Source organism: Pithys albifrons, chromosome Z (assembly GCF_047495875.1).
Source record: "Pithys albifrons albifrons isolate INPA30051 chromosome Z, PitAlb_v1, whole genome shotgun sequence".
NCBI lineage: Eukaryota > Metazoa > Chordata > Aves > Passeriformes > Thamnophilidae > Pithys > Pithys albifrons.
Genome location: NC_092497.1, coordinates 34,943,997 through 34,956,735, shown reverse-complemented (window position 1 = coordinate 34,956,735; position 12,739 = coordinate 34,943,997). Strand labels below are relative to the sequence as shown.

Here is a 12,739-nt window from a genome sequence, read left to right as displayed (position 1 = left end):
CTAGAAACAATTTCCAAAATTACAAAATATTAAAAAGCAGCAAGCTTCTGCTTTTGCTACAGAGATATCTTTAGTTTACTCAACCCATTTAGCCTCTATGGAAAATGTACTGCAACTCAGGGCGCATGGAGATGACATGAGTGAACAAAATGTGTGTAATATTTAACTATTTCCACATATGGGTTCTATCTTCAATTACACTCAGAAATTACACCAGGTGTTAGCTAAAAATCTTTAAACCTGCCAAACAGCAAACTAAAACTGCCTCCTAGTGAAATCCTCATAACTACGCCTGATGAATACCTTCAAAGCACTATATCTGTTTAACTTAATTGAACTTCACAGAGATGAATGGCCATGCAAGAAAGCAATCAATTACTGTACTTTTAACTGAAGAAAGACTTTTTTAAAGAAACAGAATGGAAAGTGATTTTCAAATCTGTTCTTATTCTAAACGAATATGCAGTCTGAAGGCTCTGCATTATAGGGATTATTAAATTCAAAAGGAATACACTTATGTGAAAGTATACGTACATAGGAGGGCTTAAACAAAACTCTTCACCCCTTTTTAATGCTCTTAACTTTAAGTTTGCCTATTTTAAAAGCTCATTCTTAATTCAAAAACTTTGTCTTTAACTATGAAGAAATGGTTTGACATGCAACACATATGACACTCTGTAAACAAACATGAGTAGGGCACAACCATCACAGTCACTGTGTAAGCTATATTTTATGCTTATGGAATAAAGGCTAACTATGCAGTGAATCTGGCAGTAGGAACTCCATCTGTCATAATGAATTTTTCATTAAAACCATTTAGCTTTAATGGCAAGCAGCGACTAAATCTGCCAAAGTCCACACTGATAAACAAGCCAAAGACCCTTAGGTGCAGGGAGGTTGCCTTAAGCTTCACTTTGAAGCAAAAAGCAGTAGCTGTCAAAGAAGTGTACAGTGGTGTTGTGCACCATGCAGTAAGTGAAATACACTGAGCTTTAGAAAATTAGGCACACTAGCTAGGGTTTTACCATGCCAGCAATGCAACTACTTGGGCCTCAATCCTGAGACAAACATACTACAACCAAAATATTCATGCCTGCTGATTTATATGGATGCATAAACTATGGGGGCTATGAGTGTAATGAGTTAAATAGATCTCTTCTGTTTTGAGGCACAGAAATGCTGAAGCATAACAGAATGCTTGAAAAGAATTATATTTTCTTAATGAATTTCTAAGAAATACAATTAGAGAAAGATTGTACACTTACATCTCATAGACTCAATTAGAATCAGTATTGTTTCATTTTTTTCTACCACATCCTTCAAAACTTTTCTAGTGTGTATTCCCACAGAAGCTTTACCTTCTAGGTGCAAACTTTCTGCCCAAGCCCAGGCTCAAGTTTCACTCCTGGTACAATTTTCCTATGATCGCTGATGCCAATCTTTCCTTTCAGCCTCCAGTGACGTGTCCCTTCTAGATCAAGCCTCACCAAAGCCCTTATTTCTCTTCTCTCCCTTCTCTTTCTTATCTGGGGTTTCCTGTCTGTTCAAATAAGACAAATTTTCTATTGGATGGCCACGCATCTGGAAAGAATACATGGGGACTAATAAACAGAGGGACACAGTCTTACTTGCACCCAGAGCAGGAAAAAAGCACACTCTATAAGGGAATCTCTTCACTGCAGCTTTGTGAAGAACCCACCAAGACCTGCCAGGGTTGAGAAAGCTGAATGAAATATATTTTTGAAGAATGTTAGTGAATAAAAAGTCTCCGATGAACAAAGATAAATCACTCTTTGCAAAAGGCTTAGTAGCATAAGTTTGTGAAATTTCTACAGATATGGCAAAGGATGATCTATGTGTACCAGGAAGGCTACATACCTGCCTCTTTGAAAATGCAAAAGTGTTAATGATTTTCAGAGACAAGGTTACAAGAACTTATGCATTTGAACATCAGCAAAATTACAATTTATATGAGTCTCTCAATGGTTTCCAGTTGGAACTTCTGTGTTAAAGTCACATACTGAACTGAAAACATGTCATGGAAAACATCAAAAGGAATAACAACAGTAGGAAGCATCAGCCGACCTTAACAGACAATACTATTGGCCTTGCTGTTAACCTTCTCTTCTCTTCCTCTCTCTTTTACATAATCACACACCAAATCTGAGCTGGAACTCAAAATAAACTACAAAAGAAGAACATACAAATATTAAACTAAGAAAAATTCCCAGAGGAGATTGTGTTGGTTAGCTGAATCAGTGTGAGATGAAGCTGTGAGCCTATAAGCCAGTTATGTATTCCCAGTCACTGGGAATATTGCAGTATCCTATACAACCAGGCAATACTTCATCCACACATGTTAATTTCAGTTGACAGTGTCATCATTGTAACTTAGAATACAACAGCATGCACATTGCCATGGCCTGTACCGAAATCAGTTGGCATTTCTGTTTTTCTAAACAAAGCAAACATACCAGATTCCAAGACAAAATATTTTTTCCCATACATCTCTGTAACCATTACAGGCATTTTCTTTTTAAATCAGTTCCTAGCTGTTATGTGGGGAAAAACAAGTATCAACAGCAGGGGTAAAAGTAACTGTAGTCATTAACATATTACCACAGCAGCAGTTCCATCAAGTGCCAAGTCAGAAGCAGCTGCAATACTTACATAACTTCGACCACCACTCACTTTAGACTCTGGTTTAGCATACACAGCACAAGTATTACTATAGGGAATTAAAATGACCTGGTAAATTTACCTTATCAGTGTTGTTACAAAAGCAGGATTAACATTCTATTTATTTTGCAGAAAGAAAGGTGAGGCACTTTTACCTTTCTAAAACTACAGATAACCCCAAATGAAAAAAAATTATTAAGTAAGAAGTTCATACCCACAACCATAAGACAGCCACATGAAGCAGCAGAAGGAATTACTCCTCACCTTGATCCTGCTGACAGCTTCCTGAGCCTGCATCATTCTCACATTCTTGGAGGGAGTTTTATCAGAAAGGAGTTGAGTTGAACCAAGGTAATTGGCAGCAAAAATTATTCCATCGATTAAGTCTTCAGGATCACAAGGTCCAGGAACTGTAACACAGGAAAGCAATCACTGAAGACAATCAGGCTGAACCAGAGCAAAACAGCAGCAATTGACATCTTGAGCCTGCACCTGATGGCTGCAAATCCTCCTCTGAAGTACTTCAGTTCAGCATGATGATGTGGCAATCAGTACTTTCAAAGCACAGCACAAAACATAAAGTAAATGCTCTCAGTATCTGTGATGGCCTGATCCTGCCCACTAAAGCTGCTCAGTCATTTACCTCCTCAGCTGGGCAGGGGAGAGAAACTACAGTGAAAGGCTTGTGGGGCAAGACAAGGACAGGGAGAGATATTCAATGCCGTGGGGAAAACAGACTTGACTTAGGAAAATTAATTTAATTTATTACCAATCAAATCAGAGTAGAATAATGAGAAATAAAAACAAATGCTCCAACACCTTACCCACACCTCTCACTTCTTCTTAGACTCAATTTTACTTCCAATTTTCTCTACCTTATGGCCCTAGAGGCACAAGGGGACAGGGAATGGGAGTCGTGATCAGTTCATCATATGCTGTCTTCGTGACACTCCTTCCTCATGGGGCAGAGGCCTCACACTCTTCCCCTGCTCCAGAGTGGGCCACCTCCCACGGAAGACAGTCTCTCAAAACAGACTGCTTTCCCACGGGGTGACAAGTCCTGCCAGCAAATCTGCCCCAGTGTGGGCTCCTCCCTCCTATTTTGCCAGGAGCCTGCTCCAGCATGGGATTTCCATGGGGTCACAGCCTGCTTTTTTTCACATCCACCTGATCTGGTGTGGAGTCCTCCACAGCTGCAGGTGTATATGTGCTTCACCATGGCCCTGCATGGGCTGCAGGGGCACAGCTGTGTCACCATGGTCTTCACCGTGGGCTGCAGGGAAATCTCTGGCCTGGCACATCTTCTGTCCTTCCTTCTCCACTGACCTTTGTCTTCAAAGGTCTTTCTCTTACATGTTCCAAGTTCTTTCTTCTCTGGCTGCAATTGCTGTGGTACAGGGGTTTTTCCTCCCCTTCTTAAATACAATATCTCAGAGGTACTACCACTGTCACCGACAGGCTCAGCCTTGGCCAGTGATGGGTCTGCGTTGGAGCTGCCTGGCAATGGCTCTGTCAGTCACAGAGGAAGCTTCTGGCATCTCCTCACAGAAAGACACCCCTGTATCTGCCCACTATCAAAACCTTGTTACACATCTCTCCAGCCAAAGATGTAATTATTAATGCAGCTTGTTTCTCACAAGAGCTCAATCTTTTGTGAGCGGGGACAAGCTTGAAGTAAAATAGTCTCTGTGTTGTCACTGTGGTAAAAGGGCAGACACAGTTATTCAGCTTGCTCCTCATCCACCCAAGCCAGCCTTGCAATTCTAAGACCAACAGTCACAAACAGAAAGATAAAGGGTGCAATTGAACAGCAGCCATCAGCCTCTTGCTTGGTTGTGCATTAGTCACAGGTAGCACAACAGCCAGAACAACCTCCCTGAGAATGCTCTGTAAGTACCTCTCCTTGACATGAAGACTGTTTGCCTAATTAAGTAAAATATTTTTATGCAACAGACCTTTAAAAATCACTTTAGTTTGAAAAAGAATATTGTGGTATAGAGTTAAATAAAAGTGGTGTTAAATAAACAGCATGGGCTCTCCTGATGGCAAAGCAACTCTCTTAGTCCCATAGATTCTTAGTGATCTGACACCCATCAACTTCTGTGGAAAGTTAAAGGGTGGTAAAATGTTCAGTACCTAGCAATGCAAATCCTTACAAAGCACCATTTATGATTTCTTAGATTTCTGGTGTTTGGCAATTATATCTAAAAATTCTATACATAAAAGTGTTCTATTTTGACACCTTACTACATGTTATAATTGTCACAATCCAAAAGAGAAGCTGGTTAACATAGGAACTTTCTTGTTTTCTTACAAGTAAGGAATTGATGTTCAAGGCAAGTAAAAATGCAAATCATATTAAAGAATGCTTATGGTAAACATGTTTACATGTTATCACCAAAACCTCCACATGTTTAGGTTTTTCTTTTTTTTTTTTTCTAAGAACAAAGCAAAAAAATCAAAGAGTGTCTTGAGTTATATGGTGATGGAGCTTTAGGTTTAAAATTACCCAGAATGCCAATTTTGTTCTAATTATAACATATGAGACTAACGGTTGTTAGTCTCAGAATGAGCGTGGGTAACTTCAGCACCAAAGAAAAGCAAGTCATTATTAAGATTAAAATAACAAAGAAACAGCAGGAGACACTTTTCACACTGAAACTATGCACACAGGTAAAAGCAGATGTATAAATTTTATGATCAGGCTTGTCTTCTTTATGGTTTCTTTAAAGCAATTTCAAGACACTCATCTCCAGGGTGCAGAATTTGTTTAGATGGTGTGTATCTGCAAAACTCTCAATATGAACAAGTCACATTCAAGCACATGACCTAAAGAAAATGAATTTTTTGCTTAGGAAAATTTGTGCATCTGGAAGTACCACATATTTGCACACTTTCCCAGTCCACAAATCATACAACACTTTAAGCGTTGCTATTAATTATTCTACACATCAAGGCCTTTTTACCATCTTCACCACTTGACTTATAAAAGATGCAAAACCCTTTACAGTACAATTGCTGATCAAAATGCAAAAAAAACATAGACAAAGGTGTAGATAAGACTCTCAGAAAGAAGCATAGTAAAATCAAAAAAAGGTATGTGCTCGAATTGCGTCAGAGGTGAACACACAGACAGCACTGCTTTTTATAAGACCTTCATTTATTACCAGAATTGTTATCTCAATGAAAGCGTAGCATAGGTGCTGACAAGCTTTTTCATAGACTGCTGGTGCATAAAAATGGAACATTTGTATTTTTAAGGAATTTTGCACTGGATCAAGATCTAAGAAAATTGTAGTTTACGATTTTTTAAATTTTTTTTTAAGGAGAAGAGGATTATTTTAAATAGCCCTTGATAGAGAGTAATACCAATAGGAATTGAATTTAAATTCTGAGAGAGATCTTTCATTGCTGCAAAATTCCAACACTCAGCTATAGACTAATTGATATTCTGGCCAGAAACTCTAAAACATGCAGCTTATATACTGAAGACTAAACCAATGATCGGCTTGCAGTCCAAGAGAAAATGACCACATAATCAATTAAGCACAGCACACAGTAAAGCAACACAAGGATCACAAGGCACTCTGATAAAGTATCACATCAACTGTATTTCTGATATTTCATTAAGCGTATGGAACAATTACTGTCAGGGGAAAATAAAAAAAAAAAGAAAAGAAACTTCTGTTTTCTGCTTCTGTCATGCTCTCTAAACAAAAAAATTGAGTTTTACAACATACATTCTTCCTGCAGGATACACAGGATGCAGACTCATACAAAAGGAAACAGCAGTTCATGTAGCAGGTGACTTGCTTTTTCATATTGTTCTGAATAAATTCAGCACTATTGCAACTTTACCTTCAAAACAGGAAGCATTATTTAATCAGAGGACAAGTAGCTATAAAGCAGAGCAGATTTCCTCTAGCAGGCCTGCCAATTAATCCAATTCTGCTAATTAATTCAACAGAGATTGGCTTAAGTCATCCAACTGAAATCAATGCTGGACAGAGCACCATAGTCTCCTTGCTTAGTCTGTTTACCCTGTTCACACACATTCCTATATGTTGTGTAAATACCATTTAAAAAGTAATGTTTTAAGTTATACTAAGCAAAAACTCCCAGCAGAACTGACACAGAAACTATGAATAAAACACACAAAAAAATAAAAGCTATATGTTTATTAACTTCTGAAAGAGCATGGTAGGATTTAGCTTACGTTCCAGACTGGACACAGTTTAATCTAAATGAGTGCACCCAACCCTATCAGCTTTCCTATGCAGCAAATAAAAACCAAGCTTTGTACATTGATGGCTTTTTAATAGAAAAAAGGATTTAGTAATTGTAGAACTATCTTACCTTCAACGTATGTTGGAAATGAAGCCAAGCTTTTCCTGGACTGTAATTAAGACAAAAAGGATTTCAAACAGAACATAGCATGAAAATATATGCATATAAAATTTCTCTATGACCAAACAAAAACCTAAATCAGTCACAGTTGTTAGCAAAGGAAAATCATCACTTATTCATACTTATTATTATAGTTAGTATTTTTGAAATCTAAGCACTTACTGGAGTAAAATTCAATATATTTAATTTGTGCCTATCCACCAGGCAGCATGCTAGGCCCAGACTTCAGTTGCTAATGCATTGTCTACAAATAGGTGCTATACTTTTAGTAAGAAATATGCAGGAAAGTAAATAATATATCAAAGACATTGGATCTTTCAACTACAAATAAATACATGCAGGAATATAAAAATTGCATCATACTGTTAATATTCATGACTGAAACTATTATTAACAAAACGCTGTTATTATTAGGACTGCTCGTGAATGCATCTCTCACCTTAACACAGCCTACAAAGTTTGCTAAATTTTAACAGGTTATGTAGCAACTTCTGTTCTGTGCTGTCATTGAATTCACTATGGCCTCACTATCTCCTACGCTTACACTATATCAAGAGTAAAAACACATTTGTTAGCTTCAACTACATAAAAAGTAAAGAAACAAAAAAATCCTGACTAAGGAAGACTTTACTTCCAACTCGTATATGATGTGAAATTCTGTGACTAACACTTAAAAAAACTGAAGGCTACAACTTGTAGTGAGTAAGCCTCACAATTTTGTTATAAACAATAAGATAAACCACATATGAAAAATTATTAAATAAAATTCAGCGTGGCAATATAGAGACCATGGATGTTTCTTCTGCTACCATATGCTGATAAGACTTCTGGACACTTTAAGGATTACAAAACTTTAATGAATTTACAACTGATTTTACTCCAATGATTGCTTCATATAATTTTGCTAAAAGAAAATCAAATTATTTTTCTTTATGACAGGCAACTTACCAGGGGCTATATATTAATGGAAAAAACAGGCAAAACTAGAAAGCTAACAATTATGTGACAGGTCAATTGACTAATCCTGAGTCTTTTCCTTTGTAAGAAATAGAAAATGGATCTAACAAGTAATATTTTCCAATCAATAATGATTGACTTGTTATAAAATGAAATTTGCAAAATAAAAACAAAAGGCTGTGACACTAATCTGCAAAACCAAGAAATCTGTCCATCAGATATTGTACCAGCATTAATAAAGATGTAAATAATCATTTTCCATTGTCACAGCATTTAAGCTGCTGTGAGGACACTGACATGCTTTGTCAGATCTGTGGCTCTTTCATCTCCTCACATCAACATTCCTACCGAACCTCCTATCCATACAGACTCTAGCAATTGTTTGTGATATTTGCTGTGTAATGCTAAAGAGGAGATTCACACAGTGGGCTCTGATAGGCTTAGAGGACAAATACCCTACACATCAAAGGGAGTTTTTGCATATAAATGCTCTTTACAAAGTTCTGTTTACTCTGTTAAAAACAAACAAGCAAAAAAGTCTGTGACAGATTTAGCAACTATTCTGCAAACCAATTGGCAACTTATTTTTAGGATAGAGTGGTGTAAACCATCATCATATATGTCTTTACTGCAAAAACTTACACACAAATTTAATTTTTCTTGTTCATTACCCAGGTTGAAAGGCATTCTATTATGACTACAGAAATAGTAAAGTAACAGATGAAGTTACCAATAGATGGAAACCTACACCTTTTAATTTCACATTACCATGAATAATGAAATACCAAGGTCATTAATATCCCATTACTCTTGATAATCTCATTGCCATCTAGTATTATAAAATTTGTATTTAAAAAAAAAGGTTGTCCTAAGCCCTAAAAGTCAAGCTCAAAAGTTATGAGGCTGTTTTATCATTGTTATTCTTGCATTAGAAGTACTAAAGCAGAAATTATTCCCCATCTGAGGAAAACTAACAGCTGACACATCCTGCTGTGAAACCTGGTTCTCCACCTGTCACTATGTGCAAGCTTGTCCTAAAAACTATAAGTAGTATCTTGTTTGTTTTCTTTCTTTGGGTACATTTACTGATATCTAAAAATTGGTAAAATACAGAATATACTGGAAGTGACAAAATCTGTACTGTAGAAGGCTAAAGGCTTTAATAAGCTAACAGTACAGCAATGGCATGATCTATTGTTGGAAACTTCAGTGCATGAAAAATCATGGGTTTCTTCAGTCTTTTGAAAATTTTCATTATTTTCTAAAGGCAAACACAGACTGGCACAACTACATACAGGTTGCAAGCTTCCTTATTCCTTGATAATTACAAAAGAAAAAAAGAAAGAATGGACTATTAATTAGTGTTTCAATTTTAATCAGTATTCCACTTGTAGTAGATCAGGTTTTTAATACTGGAAGATAACTCATGCTCTGCTATCAGTAACAATATGGTATTTGTTACTCTACAGTTTCTAGATTCTTTCATGTTTAAAAGACAAGAAGCAAATAAACCAACTATTAGCAGATTTTTGTTTTTACAGAACCTGCCATTCTGTACTAACCCTAACACTTTTTATGTCCAATCATTTTCTTTTCACACTGTGAGAGGTTCTACTCACACTTTTCATTTTGTGTTGGTGGAACTCCTGCAGGGTAAAGCACTGCTGGGTGAGGGGTAAGAAAAAAGAAGCAAGTATGTAGCTTTATTCTGAGGTGCCTGGAGTCAGGAACTGAATTCTGAGTATGAATCACTGGCAGGACAGTTTTTACAAGGACAAAATATATTAACAGCAGAATGTACTACCTAATTAATTTAAGGACATTTTCATCTGTCTGAGAAATATTCTTTTCTTTGTCAGAAGAGATAATCTGTACAGGAAAAGGGAAAGGGCTTCTTTGCTTTGCCTCTGCTACAGAGGGCATATTAGCTGTTTGGTAAATCAATATTTCCCAGCCTGTTAAATAAATTTAATGGCAGCTGAACAAAGAGTCAGACATGCCAGATTAAGAGTCTTTTGTATGTTAGAAATTCAGTCAGACAGGCAGGCAAGCATAAGGGAAAGGAGCATAAGGGAAAAGCAAAAGGGAAATCAGCTTTCCAAGTTCATTAAAATTCTGGAAGAAGAAAAGGGATTATTATGCATGTACAAGGGGGCAAGGAAAATTAAAGCACGCATAAACATAATCAGCATGAACAAGACTGTGGCTTTTAAAAAGATTTCACTCTACCTCTTCATTAGTGGAGGCCTCTGCTGTACTGCAGACATCCTGGTGATGTTGCCTACTTGATGATTCAGCACCCCGAGGTGAAGAGGAATCTGGAGATGGAGACTAGACATGGCAAGAAAATCAAGTAATATTATGAGTGTCCAATGTAAAAATTCTTCTTTCAAATTCTCCTCTAATCTGGCAATCTCTAATCAAATTAGAGATGGGAAAGGAGATTAAAAAAAAAAAGGAAAAAAAACAAAAAGAAAAAACAAAAAGAAAAAATAAGACAAACACTTAAAATGTTGGAACCCTTGCTTTTTATGATAATGATCCATTTGAATATATCAGTGAACTTATTCTGAACAGTTAAAAGACACCTGTGCTTATTTGTTAGTAATGTATGACACTTAGCAGTTGTGAAAACTAAAAGCTGTACTTAGTGACTGGCAACATTCAGCCAAAAAGTGGGTCAAGTATTTTTGCCAGATGAATGGAGGATCATCTGGTACTTGGACTGGGACAACTATTTACTCCTGCTGCCACCATTCAACTAAGATGCAACTACAGGACTTTCAGTTGTGTGAGTACATGACTGCAGGATGCAGACAAATGACTATGAGTTTACTGAAGGCTGCAGGCAATGCAGACCAATGTCCTAAGCTCTGACACCCTATGAAAGAAAAGATGAAGTCACTCAGGAATAAGCTGTGACGGAAGATGAGTGCATTGAGTTTAACCAGAACACACAGATTTGGCTAAAGATTACTTAGTTGTCACATTGGGGAAAGCGAAGAAAAGACTGCAACTTGCCCATAAGCACACATGTTCTCAGGTACAATTACCTGAGGTGCTAAACAAATCTATTCTGAGCAAAGAAAGGCTGCAGTGCTAGTCCATAAATATTACTTCATCATCTTAGAAAACAACTTCTATAAACTGTGCAGAGTATTACTGATGTATTTAAGGATTCATGAGTATATTGAATGACTACTCAAGACCATTGTAATCAAGGACTGTTATTCTTCATTCCAGATAGAGTGCAAATTTGGAAAATATTCCACAAATCATGCTTTGATCCCAGTACTATACATGCTCTTTAAATCAGATTTCCCTATTTTGCTACTTTCACCATAAACAATTCAGTGGACCAATTGTTTGTATGATCTGTCAGCAAGTATGTCAATAAATAATGCTTTGGGAAAGGATATTCTAATCATAGACAATTCCTAATGAAGCTGGTGACACTAAAAAACTGTAGCAAGGTATGTAAAGTATAGAGCAGGGGGCCCTGGTATGGTGGTATGACACAAGAACACAGAATGTGGAATTAGTGAAGGTGACCAAAATTAAAGAGTGTACAAAGCTTTAACTCATCAGGCTTTTCTAGAGGCAGATTTTAAGGAGATAGCTGTAAAACATGTCTGTTCAAGCCAAAATATGAATCCTCAAAGGAAAGTTTAGCATTTAGCTATGCAAGCCGGATATTTGGCCCAATAGACCCAGCACAAGGGGAGCATGGCCCTAGCTTTGCCAGCTGAGCAGTTCAACACTGATGGCAGAACAGGCAGCCACTATTTTTGTCTTTTCCTAGACAGTTACATGACATGGCTTTTCTCTATGCCAATAAGTCATACAACAAAAGGGCTACATTTCCAGTGTTCTGATTGGAAGCAGCTCCAGTCCAGGAGAGCTCTGCATCCACTCCAGCTGAAACACTGCATTCTATAAAAAAGTGTACAAAAAACCCCCCCAAAAACCCTAAACACAACACCAAAAGGCCAGGCCTCTAAGTTTCTTTTAGCTTCTCTTAGATATGGAACAAAACAAAATTCCTTTCTCCTTTGATTTACACCCATTCCTTTAGAATGCCTATATCAGACAGTAATTAAGTATTAAAATTATAGTTAACTAATAAAGGCTTCCAAAGAGTTAAGAAGCAATTCCTTACACGTGTAACTCCTAGGTAAAAGCATAGTCCCTGCATCTCCCTGTATTAATTACAACTGCAAGGGACACAGTTGTGAAACTGCCCCTGACCAGATACAGCTGTGAAATGGTCCCTAGAATGCCTGCATGTGCTTATGCCATCAGACTGAAGAACTGCTCTCTGCACCTCAAGCATTCATGCAGAGGCTGTGGAAGAAAGACAGGCTGCCCTGGCTTGCTGTGTAATTACCAGAGTTAACAGTGCCATAGTGACGCAACTACTGCACAAATAGCAACTCCTATTAATGTACAGAAGTGCCTTCATAGTGCTCACATTCTTAATAGTTATGCAGTATTTCTGTGTTAAGATTAAATATAAAAGGCACAAAATACTATCAACTCAATAATGACATCTAGATATTGTAGGATTGAGCTTTAAACAGTAGATGAAGAAACAAAGTTAAGTATCAAATGTTTCCACACACACAAAAGCCCCCCTCTTTAGAATGTCTAAAAGACCTCGTATTCATACACTGAAGAATAACAACTAATGATTTCA

The 12,739-nt window shown here is 37.1% G+C and overlaps 1 protein-coding gene across 2 annotated transcripts in view; it reads right to left on the bottom strand.

Annotated features, from left to right (window-relative positions):
- Positions 1-12,739, bottom strand: part of APBA1 (amyloid beta precursor protein binding family A member 1) — an 81,956-nt gene that overhangs the window by 25,860 nt on the left and 43,357 nt on the right. For both annotated transcript variants that reach the window (XM_071580013.1, XM_071580014.1), the window contains exons 3-5: positions 10,273-10,374; positions 7,036-7,075; positions 2,944-3,089 (exon numbers count right to left, since the gene is read on the bottom strand). In XM_071580013.1, coding sequence (XP_071436114.1) covers positions 2,944-3,089; positions 7,036-7,075; positions 10,273-10,374 — 288 coding nt within the window. The remainder of the gene's footprint in view (positions 1-2,943; positions 3,090-7,035; positions 7,076-10,272; positions 10,375-12,739) is intronic.